Source organism: Ictalurus furcatus, chromosome 28 (assembly GCF_023375685.1).
Source record: "Ictalurus furcatus strain D&B chromosome 28, Billie_1.0, whole genome shotgun sequence".
In the NCBI taxonomy this organism is placed as follows: domain Eukaryota; kingdom Metazoa; phylum Chordata; class Actinopteri; order Siluriformes; family Ictaluridae; genus Ictalurus; species Ictalurus furcatus.
In genome coordinates this window covers 3,073,512-3,092,175 of record NC_071282.1, presented here as the reverse complement: position 1 = coordinate 3,092,175, position 18,664 = coordinate 3,073,512, and the positions used below count along the sequence as shown (strand labels likewise).

At 37.7% G+C, this 18,664-nt stretch overlaps 3 protein-coding genes and 1 pseudogene across 3 annotated transcripts; 2 read left to right on the top strand and 2 right to left on the bottom strand.

The window, feature by feature from the left end:
* Positions 1 to 1,249: 1,249 nt before the first annotated feature.
* LOC128603442 (uncharacterized) lies at positions 1,250 to 11,714 on the bottom strand. The gene is made up of 9 exons (XM_053617873.1): positions 11,667 to 11,714; positions 8,257 to 8,391; positions 7,415 to 7,615; positions 4,754 to 4,947; positions 4,588 to 4,621; positions 3,174 to 3,407; positions 2,728 to 2,921; positions 2,233 to 2,276; positions 1,250 to 2,069 (listed from the first exon to the last, which is right to left on the bottom strand). The coding sequence occupies exons 2-8, from the start codon at positions 8,357 to 8,359 to the stop codon at positions 2,259 to 2,261; spliced, it is 978 nt and encodes a 325-aa protein (XP_053473848.1). The 5' UTR covers positions 8,360 to 8,391; positions 11,667 to 11,714; the 3' UTR covers positions 1,250 to 2,069; positions 2,233 to 2,258.
* A 1,615-nt stretch (positions 11,715 to 13,329) lies between these two features.
* LOC128603456 (zinc finger HIT domain-containing protein 1-like) lies at positions 13,330 to 14,274 on the top strand. Its single transcript, XM_053617891.1, has 2 exons — positions 13,330 to 13,456; positions 13,816 to 14,274. The coding sequence occupies exons 1-2, from the start codon at positions 13,435 to 13,437 to the stop codon at positions 14,028 to 14,030; spliced, it is 237 nt and encodes a 78-aa protein (XP_053473866.1). The 5' UTR covers positions 13,330 to 13,434; the 3' UTR covers positions 14,031 to 14,274.
* A 248-nt stretch (positions 14,275 to 14,522) lies between these two features.
* Positions 14,523 to 15,395, bottom strand: LOC128603280 (verrucotoxin subunit beta-like). The gene has a single exon (XM_053617591.1). The coding sequence runs from the start codon at positions 15,393 to 15,395 to the stop codon at positions 14,523 to 14,525; it is 873 nt and encodes a 290-aa protein (XP_053473566.1).
* A 56-nt stretch (positions 15,396 to 15,451) lies between these two features.
* Positions 15,452 to 17,164, top strand: LOC128603279 (uncharacterized; annotated as a pseudogene).
* The last annotated feature ends 1,500 nt before the right edge of the window (positions 17,165 to 18,664 follow it).

Sequence of the window (18,664 nt, the reverse complement as noted above, 5' to 3'; positions counted from 1 at the left end):
TAGTTCCTCAGAACAACTATAAACAGTTCATACATCAGTCTCTCTTTTAGGAAGATGGGAGCAGTGTCAGGGAAGACAGTGGTTCTCAAACTGGTGGCCACCAGGGGGGGCCACATAGAAATTCTGGAACATTATATATAATTTGTTTTAAATTAATTAATTAATTTATTTATTTATTTATTTTACCTGTATGTGAATCGGGATTGTCAACCTTTGACAACCCAAACATATACATCTGTTGATATACTAGTGTATAGTACTGTTAGTCACAGTCAGACAACACCTAAGACTATTTAAAATGGAGATGTTTTTAGATAGAGGATGTAGTCTCTTAGCTGAGAAAGTTAATACAGAACAGCCCTGTCTGTGGAAAAAATAAACAAAATTGTGCAAATGTGACGGGTTCTTAAACTTGTCACATTTGCAATGTGTCACATTTACTATGTGCAAATAGGTTCTTAAACTCTAGGGGGCAGCAAAGGGATGCACCTTACACAAGGGGTAAGGTAAAAACCAGGGGCGTAATCCTCAGGCTTCCACACAATACACTTTAGATTCATGATGATACTCAATCTGCTACAATTTAAAATGATGCGATACGATTTAGTATCCCTCAGTCAATATGTGACCAACTTTGTTTAGAACCTGGAGTAGGCCTACAGATAACGTGTGAATGATGATGACATAAAGAATAGCTATTTTAAGTATTAAAGTTACAGGCAAATTATTTTGCTCCAGATCAGTTCAGAAAATATGATTTTTTTTAAACACCGGTTGTCCATCCTTTAATATAATAATCAATTTATAACCAGTTGGAATTTTGATTGCTCTCTTTTAAATCGATGCATCGTTCCAAGTCGGCCATTTGTTACTCCTCAGCTGACTGAGTCGTGATGAACTTTGAAGAGGGGTTTCAGTTTTGTCTGGACTCCTACACTGGCTGGTCAAAATTAGGAAGGGCTGAGCACTTTCAACAACTTAATACGGTACACAATGCAGTATATTCATGTATATCACAGGAAAAATATACCAACTTTTTTCTTAGTCAGATAATAGAAGATTCTGCAAGGTCCTACATTAATGAAACGCGAAGTTCTTGCAGTTATATTGTCACGTTTTCACTTTCTGCCTTACTCCCACCATTTCAAAGTAAAACACTATTCCTCACCCTACCTCTTATCTATTCTGTAACGTATTTAGACACACAAATATATGATTTAAGTTCTGAAGATCTGCGTTATAGCAGGACTGATGTGAGAGGAGGATCACGTAACCATGTTAAGTCAGCTTTATTTCTATAACACTTTTAAAAGTCAGCAAGTGTCAAGCAAAGTGCTGCACAGTACATTCAAATCAGTATCGATAGTAACAATAAAATAAAAGCAACACAATTAAGAAATCAAATAGATTGAATAAAACAATAGAGAGAGAGCAAAATAAACAAAGGCCAACAATAACACAAAAATATAACTCAAACGCCTTGGAGAATAAATATGTTTAGCTGTTGGGTTTAAAAATGCTTTTGTAAGGGATGACTTTATAAACAACGGGAAACTATTCCACAATCTTGGGGCAACAACAGAAAAGGCCTGGTCACCTTTGAACTTCCTCTGAGACCATAGAATTGTTCAAAGCTGCTGATTAGAAGATCTTAACGAAAGGGGGTGAAGAGGATCGTAGCTTGAAGGTGCACTTTCTTTTTCTCATGACGGTATATGAGAAAAAATGAAAACAAGAATGGCAATTTTCAGACCTTTAAATGATAACATGCCTTTTAGTTTAGCAATGGCTCTGAGCTGGAGAAAAAAAACTACCTCTCACAACTGAGTTAATTCACTTATCTAATTTTAGGGTTTTATTCCTTAAATATTAATTACTAAGTAATTATGCATATAATATTATTAAATAATAGTATACTGTTTATTGTAATAATTCCTTATTTCATTGTATTTGTCATAAAGTCCGTTACAGTGTTCACAGATCATAAACAAAATTCAAGATGGTTGTGGCAAAAAGTCACATACTGTCAGGTTGGTTGAACCGATCCATCCTACTGGAGAACATTCTTCCTGAAAAAATCAACAATGATAGTCATATTAAAATGTTATGTATTTATGTTTGTCAGTAGTTTTCAGAAAATAAAGGATTCAGATGTTTTTCCCTGGCATAATGCTCCTGATTCCCAAGTTAACAGAACATATCTTAAATGAATTAATATCTTGTCATACTCACTGGATCTGTCCCATTGTTTATTCATTTCAGTTTTTTTTTTCAACCTGCAAACACACACACAAAATCCACAGCTACAAAGGGTTGAACTCTGACCCTAAGGTACAGAACAACGAACAAACAGAAACACCAAGCAAACCACCAACAGCAGCAGAATTTCAAGGTGATTTCTACATATTTCTAAAATCAGTCTGTTTTTTAAAGTCACTAATGTAAATCTCTTTTTTGGGAGAATTTTGGGAGAATTCCACATAGGGAGTGACCTCGGGAAGTTTCCAACAAAAATCCTTTTCCTGTTTTGATTGCTGTTTGTTACAAAGTCTTTAAGGTGATATGTTGATCATATTTAATAAGGTGTGGCCATGAATTAATGAATGAAAAAAGAATAATAATTATATCAGTAAATACTAGAGGGTACTCAGTCAAGTGCAACAATGGAAGGAAAGCTGGTAGATGTTCTGAAAATTTGGGAAATTGAACTCTGAAAAGAAAACGTACCTGAGTCTTAATCCACTCTGAAACGGAGTTAAAGCCCTCATTATTCTTTCTGCATTGCAGTAATCCCTGATCTTCATGGAACAGACAGTCGACTGTGATCGTATTCTCTCTCTTTACAGCTCTGCTGCTGTCTGGTACAACACACTCCAGATCAAACGTGTGATGAAGCACCACCAGAACTGCAGGTTTGTTACCTTTTCATGGAGATGTTTGAGAATGAGTTTAATGGATTCATCATTTCTGCATCATTAAACCGGTCACTGAACATTTACTTGAACTCAGAATTAATCCTTCACTAGCACAGAACCTTAAACACTGAGGTGTTACTAAATATTTTTGCATTAAAAAACATCTGGAAAATAGTCTACTGTTCAACAGAGCTATACTTGCTTGATTCCACATATATGTTCAATAACAGAACTTCATTGGAATAATAAGTGTTTTACCTGCTAGGGTATTAAGCTTCTTCACTGCTGCTTCAGTTCCAGCTCGTGAAACAATAGGGCAGAAAACCAGAATGAAATCACTCTCCTCCACCTTCTGCACCTTCCGCAGACCTGGTATTACTTCCTGAAGTTTCCTCTCTATGCTCACATCATGTCCTAATGTCTTTCCAGTTATTAGAGTGAAGTGTTTGAGAACAGGTTGCTTCAACATCTTTTTAGCTGTATGGTCTTGAGCTAACGGAAATAAGTTGCAGAGTGCAGAGAAACACCAAATGATTGAACTTATAATGGGAGTAACACCTTTATGATGAATGATTCCTTTTGTGTCCCACTGATATTACATTTATAAATATGTGTGTAAAGGGTAAAAAAAAAAAAATTAAAGACAGATAAAGTGTCTTTCTCACCGGCCTGTGTGCATGTTTCAGATAAGTCACTTAAAACTTTAATGAAACATAGAATACGACTTTTCCTTTAAATATAAACAATAAAATACTACACAAATTATATTAGTTTATTATTAATGTATAAATGTGTAGTTTGATATGATTTGATATGTCTAGTTTGATATGATTGCTCTTTCCTAGTTCTTTGAAGAACAGGATAGAGATTTCTAAAGCAAGGAACACATAGTTTTTCTTTATGGTGGTGTAGTACCCATTAGTATGGTATTTAACGAAGCAGTATTGCACAAGCAAGAGTGTGTTTATACTGAATATTGGCACCGCTGTGGTTTGCCACAGGTACAAGCCCGCAGGGTGAGAGCAGTAGGTCATCACAGCCATGCCAATATTCAGTAGAACCACACTCTTGCTTGTGTGATGTTGCTTTTATACAATAGTTCCATAAACAAGAAATTCATATCAAGTAAGTGACATTTTGGACACAATGCGGCCAAATGTTCTGTTTATTTCTGTTAAACTAGTGGAAATAGATCCCAAAGAAGTTACACACTTGTTTTTATGGCATATGCATTAGTATATGCTCAATATACAGGTGCATCTCAAAAATGTGAATATCGTGGAAAATAATTATTTTTTTAGATATTGGATTTTTGATTTCCATGAGATGTAAGCCGTAATCATCAAGAAAATATTTCACTTAATGTTTAATTAATCTAGAATATATATGAAAGTTTCACTTTTTTAATTAAATTATGGAAAAAATGAACTTTTCCACGATATTCTAAAATTTTTTTGGAAAAGAACGCGAATAACTGTATAATGAAGGAAAGATTGCAGTGCTTCTATTCCAGCTCCTGATTATGAAACCACAGGGCAGAAAACCAGAATTAAATCACTCACTTTGCAGGATAGAGTTTCTTTTTTTAAAGCCCACAGCTCTCTTCTGTTAGAAACTAGAATATATTTGAAAATGAACAGTAATGATAAAAATGAATGAGAAATGCAGCTACCTCCATTCCGAATGCACCAGGTTTTTCTTGGCACCTAAATAAGGAGGGAAAAAAAAAGCGGGGAAGGGTTATTAGCAGAAGAATCAACCTTTTTTTAGTCTACAGATGCTTTCATTTTCCTATTTAAACTGTACATTTTATCAAGAGTTAACAAAGAAGCAAGTACCAGAGATTGTATATGATTTGTAACAGTGGCAAATGATTTATCATTCTTAGGGCATTTCAGTAATCCCTGATCTTCATGGAACAGACAGTCCACTGTGACTATATTCTCTCTCTTTACGGCTCTGCTGCTGTCTGGTACAACACACTCTGGATCAAACGTGTGATGGAGCACCACTAGAAGAGCATGTTTGGTGACTAAAATCAGGGGAAAAAACAAGACATTTACTCATTATATAATACATGTCATCTACAAATGACAGCAGGATGTAAACATTGTAGTTGTGGCCTCATTTATTCAGTGATAGAGAAGCTTGTTTGGTTAAAAAAAAAATTTTTTCTATATTAATCTTGATTAGTTTAAATTTCAAAAAAAAAAAAATGCTTGGACATGCATGGCTGTGTACAGTTCTGTGAAAAAGTATTTGCCCCGTCCTGATTGCTTCTATTTTTGTGTACATTTCATACTAAATTGTTGCAGGAATTAAAACAAAATCTAAGATAAAACAAAGGCAACCGGAGTAAACATAAAATGCAGTTTTTAAAATGATCATATTCTTTACTGAAGCAAAAAATACCAACTGGACCTGTATGAAGCACAGCACAGCAACTACTCATCAAGGAAGTCACAAAAGAGCCAAAGACAACATCAAAGGAACTACAGGCCTCTCTTGCATGATTTCACAGTCAGAAAGACACTGGACAAAAATGGCGAGGTTAAAACCACTGCTAACTCAGAGGAACATTAAGGCTCATCTGATTTTTGCCAAAACACACCTCAATGATCATCAAACCTTTTGGGAGAATGTTCTGTGGATTGGTCGATCAAAAGTGGAACTGTTTGGAAGACATGTCTGTTACATCTGGCGTAAACCACACACCAAATTCCACAAAAAGAACATCATACCTACGGTCAAGCATGGTGGTGGAAGCGTGGTGGTGTGGGGATGCTTTGCTGCTTCAGGGCCTGGGCAACTTGCAATAATTGAGGAAAAAACAGGAATTCTGCTCTCTATCAGAAAATCCTAAAGGAGAATGTCCGGTCTTCAGACAGTAAGTTCAAAGTCAAGTGCAACTGGATTATGCAGCAAGACAATGATCCAAAGCCTAGGAGTAAGTCCACCTCTGAATGGCTCAAAAAAAGCTAAATTAAAGTTTTGGAGTGGCCTAGCCAAAGTCCTGACTTAGCACAGAGACAGCGTTAGTTAAAGTAGTAAATGACCTTCTACTGGCCTCTGATCAGGGTTGTGTCTCACTGCTTGCGTTGACCTTAGTGCAGCTTTTGATACTATAGATCATACTATTCTCCTTGATAGATTAGAAAATGTTGTTGGCATTAAGGGAACAGTCCTCTCCTGGCTCAGGTCTTATCTGACCGATCGTTATCAGTTCGTAGATGTAAATGGAGACTTCTCCACGCATACCGAGGTTAAATTTGGTGTTCCACAAGGTTCTGTTTTAGGCCCACTGCTTTTTACTTTATATATGCTACCACTAGGTCAAATTATTCATGGAATTAGCTTCCACTGTTATGCTGATGATACACAGTTGTATGTTTCAGCGAAGCCATAGGACAGACAGCAGCTTAATAAAGTTGAGGTAAAGTAAAGGACATTAGACGTTGGATGCTATCTAACTTCCTTTTACTTAATTCTGATAAGACAGAAATACTTGTATTAGGACCATGTGTAGCTAGAAGTAAGCTTTCTGATCTCACAGTAACTCTGGATGGGCTTTCTGTTTCATCATGTGCAGCAGTAAAAGACCTTGGTGTGATTATTGACTCCAGTCTATCATTTAATGCTCATGTAGATAATATTACTAGGATAGTCTTCTTTGATCTCAGAAATATTTCTAAGATAAGAAATATATTGTCACTACATGATGCAGAAATATTAGTTCATGCTTTCGTCACCTCTAGATTAGATTACTATAATGTCTTACTGTCTGGATGTTCCAGTAGGAGCATAAACAAACTCCAGTTAGTCCAGAATGCAGCTGCTAGAGTCCTAACTAGAACCAGAAGATACGACCACATCACCCCGATCTTATCCACACTGCATTGGCTCCCAGTTAAATCTCACATTGATTATAAAATACTATTATTAACCTATAAAGCACTAAACGTTCTCGCGCCACAGTATCTAAGCAACTTCTTGGTTTTCTATGATCCGCCACGCCTACTTAGATCGAAAGATGCAGGCTATTTGACGGTACCTCGAATAATGAAGGGTACAGCAGGGGGAAGAGCTTTCTCAGATGACTGTGGTGTATAAACAGGAAATGTGAATTTTTAGTCAACTATTTAAATGCATAGAGTGAACAACAATAATTGAGTCAGAAAATGAATTTCCACTGTATAAACCAAAGAGCGGCAATAGTTTAGTGCTTTAGACATCCCATATCTTGCTATTTGGAAGTGGATGTAGTATTGCGAGAACAGTTCCTAGTGTGTTACATTCAAGAGGAAAACCTTTCCGTGTGATAGAATTCTACTTAATAAACTAGTAGCTAAAATATTATTTTCCTGAAATCCACTTCATTTGCATTAGCATGCATAACTAACATCCAAGCTACTGATCTGTTGACATAAATCATCTAGATTTCTAGATGCTTCAGTCTACTCAGTCTGTACAGTGAATTACTTGGAAAAGAAGTGGAATACCTGAAATATTACGGAGCTTTTGCACTGCTGCTTCAATGTCAGTTCCAGCTTGTGAAACAACAGGGCAGAAAACCAGAATGAAATCACTCTCCTCCACTGCAGACACTTCCTGTAGATCTGGTATTTGGTCTTTGAGATGTTTTATTATGGTAGTATCCGTGTTCATTGTTTTTCCAGTTGAAAGAATGAAATATTTGTTTCCTGGAAACAAATGATATTTTTCATGTGGAAAAGATTTATAGAATTATTTAACAACAGAGTATTTTTTTAAGACTGATGGTGTTGTTAGTCTGTGACCTACTGAAGCAGTATCAGGATGTGTTTATTAATAGGAACTTAAAGCAGTTCTGTAAGCCGCTCTGAAGGGCTTCTGTCAAATGTCATAAATGTAAAACTTTTGTCATTTTTTTTCATGGCAGCCTTGGGAACTTGGGAATTCCCATTAAATCTATCTATAAGTTATAAGGAATTTTCACCTTTGATATAATGAAATTGTGATTAAAACAACTTTTACTGCAGTTATTGCTAAATGCTTCCTACATATCAATGCCCACAAGTTTTAAGTAGCCTGTTCCAGCATGTTGCGCTATACACATAAACACGAGTCCATAATTTTAATCCATTTATCCAGCCAGAACCCGTCTATTAGATCAAACCTTTATTTAACATCTATGTATCACATCAAATTTGTATCATTCATCCATATGTTACAGTAGATAATTTAGTTGTAATACTACTACTAAGCATTGTAATATCACTGGTTCTGTTAATGAAGGTTCTGCTAACTGGTTCTTACAGGAAGAATAGTGAATTATAAGTTGTTTTTAAAAACAACTTCATACCAATAACTCCTTGGATTTCGCCTATGTCCACAAAATCCCAGTCCTCTTCCTTCTCATCATCATTGTGGTCACCTTGGTTAGTCTTCTTCGCCTTGTGAGCCATGTTACTTGGCTGTTTCTCTGGTTGGGTTATTACTACAAGAATCATATATACAAGTTAAAAGCGTATATAAATCTATACACTTACATTCAATAAAATAGGGTGGGTAAAACAAATGATGGAACCATGTAACAGGTACCCTTGCCATTCTTACAGGTTCTCTTTGACATGCTATCATACAAATCCAATGTTTAGATTTGGTCAATATAGACATTTCTAGGTTCGTAATTCTATTGTTAAATTAATTATATATTTTTCTTAATATTTCTTTCATATTCACTCGTATTCTCTTACATTAGGTCATTTACCTGCAACAACAATAAAGATGTGAACTTTTTTTTTTAAAGTTATGTGTGATATGTAGGATTATACAGTCAATAGTCTAAACATTATGACCCACCCCACTGAAAAAAAAACAAATAAAACACAAATTTGTCTCCTGTTGCGTATCGCCTCATACTGATTTGATCATTCTAATGCTATTAGTCAGACCTCTGTAGCTCTTGTGGGAATAAATGGTTTGCTGTTCAACCGAATATGATTTAGAAATGTCTGCCTTTTGTTTTCATAATGCTCATGGGTGTTTTTGTTTGGGTTTTTTTAGTAGCACATCCTGCTCGGTGTCAAATGTCGCTTTGTTCAGGCTTACAGCTGTGCACAGTTTGTTTGTTTGATAGGAAGTAGAGCATAGATAGGGAAAAATACAAAAGCATAATACTACTAAGATTAATATAACCAAGTCACACACTCACACACATTTTATCATAAAGTAAATCAAACCGTAAACATCATGTAAACAAGCTCTTCATGAGTGTTACTCACCTCAACTGTTCTCCTCAGAGAGGTCCTAAGGTCCTATCTTTCACCTTATGGTTAAGGTTGCATTTGTTAAAATGGTGTGCTTTCCTGTTTGTAATTCTAAAACTAACTCTCACACTGATACTCATGGTCTCCATTTTGTTGGATTTCACCACTAAAACCTCTAACATTGCTTCACTCAAAATTGACAAGTAAACAGAATAGAGTAATCAGTGTTGTTGTTATTGTTGTTGTTGTTCTGTGTGAAGATTTCCTGTCCTAGCCCTACAACAGTATGGTTTAAATGTTTCATGTAAAGATGTTAACAAACCACATGAAACTACCTGTGTGTGTAGCATGCATCTGCTGCCACCTACTAGATGTGCCAGTCCTAATAGTCCAATTAATTTTTTTTTTTAAAGGCAATGGACATAAGGTGTGCAGTAAATGACCACATTTTTAGACTAATTCACATCTTATTAATTACGTATTTATTACTTGTATGGCTTGTTTTGTATTTTAGGTTACCTTTCTTTAAAATCTTTCTTCAAAATCTTTAACATTTTGAAAAGATATAGATACACCAGCTGTAACACGCATGCCTAGGACATTGTCCATCCATCCATCCATCTTCAACCGCTTACACCTTTTCAGGGTCGCGGGGGAACCTGGAGCCTATCCCAGGGAGCATGGGGCACAAGGCGGGGTACACCCTGGACAGGCTGCCAATCCATCGCAGGGCACAATCACACATACAATCACACACCCATTCACACTACGGACACTTTAGACACGCCAATCAACCTACAATGCATGTCTTTGGACTGGGGGAGGAAACCGGAGTACGCCCGCAGTACCCCCGGGGAGGAAACCCCCGCAGCATGGGGAGAACATGCAAACTCCACACAGAGCCGCGGGAATCGAACCCTGACCCTGGTGGTGTGAGGCGATCGGCTAACCACTAAGCCACCGTGCGCCCTCACCGTGCGACTTGTATGGCTTGTTTGGTATTTTAAGTTACCCTTTACGTTTACATTTATGGTGTTTGGCAGAGCGACTTACATTTATCTCATTCATACATCTTCATACAGCAATTGAGGGTTAAGGGCCTCGTTTGAGGGCCCAACAATGGCAGCCTGGCAGTGCCTCAAACGGAAGGTGGAGGAGCACAAGGTCTCTCACATCCAGCAGCTCCGTGATGTCGTCATGGAGGAGTGGAAGAGGACTCCAGTGGCAACCTGTGAAGCTCTGGTGAACTCCATGCCCAAGAGGGTTAAGGCAGCGCTGGAAAATAATGGTGGCCACACAAAATATTGACACTTTGGGCCCAATTTGGACATTTTCACTTAGGGGTGTACTCACTTTTGTTGCCAGCGGTTTAGACATTAATGGCTGTGTGTTGAGTTATTTTGAGGGGACGGCAAATTTACACTGTTACACAAGCTGTACACTCACTACTTTACATTGTAGTAAAGTGTCATTTCTTCAGTGCTGTCACATGAAAAGATATAATCAAATATTTACAAAAATGTGAGGGGTGTACTCACTTTTGTGAGATACTGTATATATATATATGATTTCCAGGTACATGAGTTAACCAATGATATTTCAGGAAACAGTCAAGCCAGTCGGGCCTGCCCATTTCTGACAAAAATAAGTTTGCGCGAGCAGAGCATAGAGATTTTTCCTCGCACGCGGAGGTTTAAAACGAGCACGCGGCTTCTCCCCTTTTTGCGCATGAACACTATTTTTATCTTGTGCTTGTAATTTACTGCGCGCAAACGTCAATAACGCGCTCAGGTTTTTGGCACGGATTTGCCTCTATACTCCTCCCCCGACTGCAAGTGGCAACTCTGGCCAATCAGTTACACCCAGCTGCAGCTGAGGTCGACCATACCTTTTTTGTGTCGGAACTGGGTTCGGTGGCTCGCATAACAGGACTAACCAGCAGAGCAAGCTAGTTACACAGCATCTCAAATGTTGTTTTTGTCATTCTGAAATGTCTGAGTCAAAGTCTGTCATCAAAATGATTTGGTAGAATTATCTCCCAGAACTTTCTCCCACGATTCTGTTCCCAAATATCAAGCGACCAATCACAAGATAGCATGAGGTTTCATCTGCGCGCTCTGAAGCACAAGTCATTTAGTCTGTTAAATTAGAACAAAAGAGACACAGTGACTTCCTCAGTTTCAACAACTTCCATTAGTATTGTTACTTTTGCACCAGCTTCCCTGGAAGTTTCGGAAACAACCACGTCTGTGTGTGTTGCCAGTTTAGTTTGTTTTGTTTTTTGTTTTGTTTTTTGTCATACAACAATTTGGGACAAGTCTTCTTTTAATACTGCAATCCCCCCCCCCCCCCCCCCCCCGACACACACACACACATTAGCGGTTATACAGTCTTTATATTAAGTTAATCCCTGAAAATGATTATAGTATATGAGACAAAATAAAATATTAATCAGTTTGTATTACTTTGTACCAGAATGAAACGTAATGATCACTGTACTTACAGCAGCTGTTGTTCAAACTGTGCAAGAACACACATCTTTCACTTTCATTCCGAGTCACACCTATGTCGCTTGTTCTCTTTTTAACCCTCTCACTGCCAGACATCATACAGTATGTTTACATGGACAACAATAATCTGATATTAACCCGATTAAGACGATACTCTGATTAAGAAACTAGCATGTAAATAGAGATTATTGATGACCCTAATGCGATTAAGTCATACTCGAAGTAAACACAAATGGACTTAAGACATGTGGAGTATTCCTGTTTTAGTCGCATTATCGACATGCATTACAGACATGTACACACCTTAATCACACTATTAACGTCATGTGAGAGTTTTCACCGCGACAGGATATGTACCCACAAGGCAGCGCTCAACCGTTTGACGGCAAACAAGAGAGCACGGCTGGGTCCGAAACCACGTACTTACCTACTACAGTGTACAGTAGGTGAAATACACATTTTACAGCTACTATATAGTAGGTAAGTATGTGGTTTGGGACACAAACCCCGGCTTCAAGAGGTTGCCTATTTGCACGTATAGCATGACAACTAAATATCTGCACTTGAAGTTTTCGTAAAATTAAAAATGAAAGACCCAAAACTGCATATGGTACCTTAACAAAGACGAACTGCATGTTGACAGGTGAAATTCTGGAGGGACATTGGACGGCGTCGGGACGTCGGACGGCGTCGGGACGTAATGACGTGTGCCGTTAATCGATCTAAGTTCTATAACACATAAAACAGGAACATGAAAGGAATATTCTAAAAGCAACTCATGTAAACACCTTAATCACAATATTGTCTTATTTAGAATAAGGTCAATAATTAGATTATTGTTGTCCGTGTAAACGTAGTAAATGTCTTAAAATGTTCTGCCTCATACATAGGAGTAAAACTACTGTCTAAAATGGGTACTGTAGCTTAAGTTAGACTGTACTGTTATCCACCTTTTGCCTGAGAAACCAGTGAGTGACGCCATGATGGATTTTAACTTCCGTTGTACTGTTTTTCTGTTCTGGTGTCTATACTATAAGCTGTTTTTACACTTCACTCACCTCATTAAACTGAAAATACAACATGGAGGATGCACATTTGAGTTATAAAAGATATACGAGGTCATTCTTAGTCCTTAGCAAGACTTGTTTTGTATTATTTAAACGCAACATATATAAAGGTATATATCCTGTACTGAATATTGCAATACATATTGTGTGTATATTAAAGTTATATTAAAGTTGCAAATAGCACCAAAAAGGGATGACTGAGATAAAATGATGACAAGATATAAGGATGACAGAGATATAATCATTAACAAACTAAAACAACTACAACTGTATAAAGCATTTATGTTATAATAACGTCATACATTTGAATAGCTTTAAGCTTTTCTGAAAGTGCTTGTTAGTGAGGCAAAATCGAATAAGAAAAGATCAATATATCATTATATAATAATAATAAGATTATTATTAAATATATAATACACATATATAAGATCAGTATATAGCATTTACCGAATAAAACCATTGTGTACTCAATATTCAAATCGTCTATATAAGAAGTAACATATTGCATCACATAACTTTAAAAGATTCGGATGTTGAATCCTACAAAAAACATTATGTTACATTCCTTCAACCTCAGAGGTTATCCTGAGACATTAAATCAGGTTAGGGAACTATTCAGAATACAATCGCGGTGGCTTTTACGAAACGCATCTGATTTGTCCTCTTTGGGTCGCCGTAGAGACAGTTCTGGAAAATGGCGGAGAAGAAAATAGCAGGTAGGTGTGTCGATGTTCTGTGTGTTTGTTTATTCTGTCCAGCTACTGTTGATAACATGGCTTCTATATTCTGTATAAATGGTTGTTAGCTAGCTAGGTAAAGTAATCTTTAAACTGTAGCGCGCTTGTTTTTTTTTTTTTTGCTAATAATAATAATAATAATAATGCTAATCCGTTAGCCAGATTGTTTAGTCAGTACTAATGAACCCGGGTTTTAAACGCTAGCTGAATTATCTCACTAATATAACAGCAAAATTAAATGTTTTATCGATGTACCTGACTTTACGTTTATGTTAAAACAACAACAACAACAACAACAACAACTCCTCCTACTGTATGTGATGTTTGTGTTCCCTCAGTGCGTTCTCAGGACCCGAGCCAGCGGCGCGTGCTGGATGTAGCGACTCCGCAGCGGAGGCTCACGCGGCAGCTCGAGGCGCTCGAGAAGGACAACTTCCAGGATGACCCGCACGCGAGCCTCCCGCCGCCGGTGAAGCGCCTGCCGCATTTCGACGAGAGTGACGAACCCGGTACAGACGCGTTCACACCGCTCCGGTTCTGCCTCTTAATATGATTGTAAAAACACGTTCCCAGCGCGTGCTTCCGTTTTTACAGTTTTATGCCTTTTCGCACGTGAACCTGACCTACAGCTCATGTTGGAGTAGGGCTGTTGCGGTTTCTTATGATAACCTAGTCTTAAAAAATATCACGGTTTTACGGTATCATGGTAAAGGTGATTTAAAAGCGCCGTATCGTACACAAAGTTTCCAGTGGAACAGAGCGTTCTGGACCAAATTCCTTCGTAAGAGTGCTTCTGAGCTTATGATAAAAATCAGTAATGATGTGATGATACAAACACTGATGTGTCGTCAAAACATAATAAACTTGGCCAGTTTTTGGCTCTTACTTGATCATCTAAATCAGGGGTGGGCAAACTTTTTGAATCATGTGAACTAATATAAATGACATGTAAAAGGCATTACATCAAAGGATTTGGCCTTTAACAGGTAGCAAAGTATGAATATGCAAGGCTCATTGTACCAATTGTTTTCCAAATGCATTAATTTCATAACACATTCAAGTCTAGTAGATATTTGTCTGTCATCATCCACTTCTGCTCTAGCAGTGTTTTTACTTGGTCGGATTTATTTTCATTCATTCTTGTCCACTGCTGAAGATCACAGGTATTAAAAGGAGATTTTTCATGGACTTCTAGAAGTTCACTCAGGGCATTTATATCTGATTTACCTCCACGGATTTCTGGCAGGAGGGACCCTAGTTTTGTCATGAAATCTCGCTTGTACTCAAAACAGACTTTCTGAAAATCCTGAACTTGCTTGTGAAATGTGCTGAAGGATTTTGCCACTGTATCTTGCAACAGGTCACCACATTTCATCTCCATGATATTTAAAGCCTCGATTACTGACTCCACATCTCTAATGAGATCACGAGTGATGTTTCTTTGAAGTTTGGCTGCTCTTGAGTTCAGTTTGACCAGAGGAAAAAGCCACACTTTAACTGGAACTGCATGTTCTCCATTATGTCCAAGCATCTTTGGAAGATCAGTGTAAACCTTCACAGCATCTTCAAAGGTTGATGGATTCGAGAGAAACATGAAATCACCATAAAATGTACAACTACATTTTTTCACTGTAGCCTTCTCATTTTCATTCGGGTCTAGTTCTACCTGTGCCTCAGCAGAAGAAAGCATCTGCAGTTTATCAAGGAAAATCTTTACATCTCCCTGTACATTAGTTTTATCCTCAGATAAATTCACCTCTCTATCAAACACAAAGTAGGCATCCGCTCCGTATAGCACTGCTGTAACCACGTGTGTTGCTACATCATGATCAAACACACCACAGTGATCCAATTTTCCTTGTGTCGAGTGATTCATGTTCAGCTGCTCGAACTTGGTGTTAACGCTGTAGTGCAGCATCAACCTCTCTTGTCTGAAGTTGTAACTGCAAACTCGGTGTTAATTTGAGAACTAACATGAACAAACAGGAGTACCCGATCTCCAGGCTGAAACTCGCGAGGCTGCGCTGGATGGTTGTACACTCGTTTCTGTTCCTTCTGGGTGGCTCTCATATGTTCCTGGACAATTGGGACACTGACCCTAGGTGTGTGTGAGTGTATGTGTGCAAGTATGAGTGTGAGTATGTGTGGTGCCTTTGTAATGAGGTAGCACCCCATTCACTGTTTATTCTTGCACTGTGCCCGGTGTTTTCAGAGAATACTCTGGATCCACTGAGATAGTCATCTTCACTTTTGTTTTGTTTTATTTCTATAGTGACACGTCTAAATTTACAGTCGAAAAAAGTCTCTGATAAATTTTCAAAAACGTCTTCACATTTGTCTCTCTTTTTGTTTGTTTTAATTTACAACTAGACTATATTAGGCCACTTCACATGACCTGAGGAGGGTGTCGGTATAGTCAACACTGGAAAAATTCATTTATATAGTCATAACCACATGCTAGATATCTACAAAATCAGATTTATTTCTGTATGTAAATTACAATATTTCAAAGATTTTAACTGCTTATACGAAACATTGTAGTATTGACAACAAATCATATGCATGGCTACAGGCACGAATCGATGATTTAACCTCTGATTATAAAGGCAGACTTGCCGGTCAAATACCACCTGTACGTTCTAAACAGGACCTGATTGGAAATATAGCAGGCCTCTTTGGCTCAGTTAATTCCATAGCCAACACCTACAAGATAAACAGTCAATCACAGTTTTCAACATGGTTGTCTAACCACTGGTTTCCAACACATCACAAATATCATGAAAGCGGTCAGATCCGAGGTGCAGGCGCTTCTACTGATCCGTCATGCATTGTTCAATCAGACCCTTACCATCGAGCGTGACTTCGCCTGCAGATGATATTCATAAGATTTGTTTACTGCTGCAAGACAAAAGATTTTAGGTCTCCGCCTGTGTAAGGCACCAAGGTATGTTCTAAATTATCTTATGGAAATTTTAGATCTGTGCAGGTGGCTTGCATCAGATAAAATGAAAGACATTAATTATTCTGGATTACTATCCACTGTCATTATGTATACTGGTGACGAATGTTCCAGATGCTTTGGATTCTTTGCCACTTTCCCGTTAATCCACACAGAGCAAGTCTTTCCAAACTCCACTACTAAACGCCCTATTGGCGTGGTGGTGAAAGATCAGGTAGTAAAATGGGATCACCTTACTGGATACATGACCATAAAGGGTACTGAGACCTTGTTTACCTGTCGCACTTGTTGTCATGAAACACATAACTATGTTGTCTGTACATGTAACACATTACGACCTTTTTCTCCCAATGCTCATAAATGTTCAGTCACTGCATGGCCATTCTGCTGCAACCCAGGTGTCATATACCCAAGGTGTTGCACATCTGTATATATTCAACTTTGTATTCATCTGTACATACATTGAGGTGTCTATAGTGTACATATTACCATCATTATTTTTGTACTACTCTAATTCTTATTTTTCTATTGTGTATGTGTGTGTGTGTGTGTGTGTGTGTGTGTATATATATATATATATATACACAAAATATTAGGTACTTTATTTCAATTCTATTCCTATTTAATGTGTATTCTGTGGTATCTGTTTTTTTTTTGTATAATTTAGCTGCTGTAACGAGGGAATTTCCCTAGTGTGGGATCAATAAATGTTATGTTATCTTATCTTACCCAGTGGTGTGTCGTCAGTGAAATGAATTCCTTCACCTATGGAGGACTGACCTGTCCTGCCAATCACTCCTTTTACTTGGAGGTAACAGAGGATTTTTCTATGGGTCAGATCACATTCTGGGAAGGATACCATTGGACACTGAATTTTCTTGGTTGGTTGACACATTTTGCGAGTACAGTACACAAGTTGTAGTGGAAAGAATGGTTTTGCAGACGGAATATCACCTTTCCCAGGCCCAGATAGAGACAAATCTGGCCAAAAGGACTACACATCCTCTCCAGTTCACCTACACACTCAGAATTATATGTCTATACATGGTGGGACTGGATATTTAGGGGATGTGCAATTGGCAGTGCCCTCATTTCCCTTCACACTGTTCCAGAGCTGCTGCCTCAGATGCCTCAAACACACCTTTTGGTGGACCCACAGAGCATCTGGGTATTTAGTGGAGAGCTGGCCAAAGATTCCGGGAATCTGTAGACAGATCTCCCACACGATCACTGTGTGTAGTTTTCCTCTACTAGGTATGCAAGTGTTGTCTCTCTTATGTTGTATTATTATGTTTTGGATTTGATTGGAATGTAATGTTGTATGTAATTCTTTCTTATTATTATCAATAGTAGTGTTTGAATTCGGATGTTTTCATACCTGGTTAAATAAATTGATTATATTCGGAATTATTTTGAAATTATTGTCTCTAGTAAATTATGGTAAATCCTTGTTACAGCAAATCTGCGACCAGGTATGTACAGGCTAACAATTTGGCATTAAGTTAAGTGTACTTGGAGTGTACAGGCTCAATAGGAAATATCCGTTTAGGACAACATAAAGTTGATCGACCTAGTCTAAATAAGATGAAGTCTAAACCTCTGATTACTCTAATATTTTTCTAGCTAACGTGTACATAGGAAACTATGGCATGATTATATAAGGCTAATTCTACTCCGATATTATTGGTCTGTCTCTGTAGATTTTAGTGGTCATGACTTGTGACTAGAGATAACGTTACTATAACTGTGTTACACTATCTAAGGGGACTAATAAAGTACTATTTAGGAAAGGGTAAGCATGGGACGGTCGTCTAAGTAGTATTAGTCAATTACCTCTGGCTAATGACCAAGACTGGTGAGTTTGTGACCATGAGATCTGCGCACACGACCGGCGTGGGACTCGACACGGAATCCGAATGATTTAAAATATAGAATCAATTAGATTTAATCAAGTATAGAAGATCAAAAGTATCAAAATATGAATAACTAAGAAATAAATACAACATCAAGGTTTTTACAATTGGAGTCAGATGTAATTTAAGAGCGAGTCAAGCAGAATTGGAATGACGAATTTAAATATATTCACATCGCTACAAAAAGACAGGAACGTGTGGGAATCCTTCTACCATGTCATTTTAGCCAGACTGCCCCTGTACCTTTAACTCATACACACTTCATACACACTTTTCCCCAGTTTCAACAACTTGCATTGGTATTGAGACTTTTTC

Bases quoted from the DNA above. Each gene is read 5' to 3' on its own strand.
- LOC128603456 (XM_053617891.1), top strand. From the start codon at position 13,435: ATGGCGGAGAAGAAAATAGCAG. The intron at 13,457-13,815 runs GTAGGTGTGTCG...GTGTTCCCTCAG, and splicing joins GGCGGAGAAGAAAATAGCAG to TGCGTTCTCAGGACCCGAGC.
- LOC128603280 (XM_053617591.1), bottom strand. From the start codon at position 15,395: ATGCTGCACTACAGCGTTAACACCAAGTTCGAGCAGCTGAACATGAAT.
- LOC128603442 (XM_053617873.1), bottom strand. From the start codon at position 8,359: ATGGCTCACAAGGCGAAGAAGACTAACCAAGGTGACCACAATGATGAT. The intron at 7,616-8,256 runs GTATGAAGTTGT...ATTTGTTTCCAG, and splicing joins CGAAATCCAAGGAGTTATTG to GAAACAAATATTTCATTCTT. The intron at 2,922-3,173 runs GTAAAACACTTA...CTCCATGAAAAG, and splicing joins GAAGCTTAATACCCTAGCAG to GTAACAAACCTGCAGTTCTG.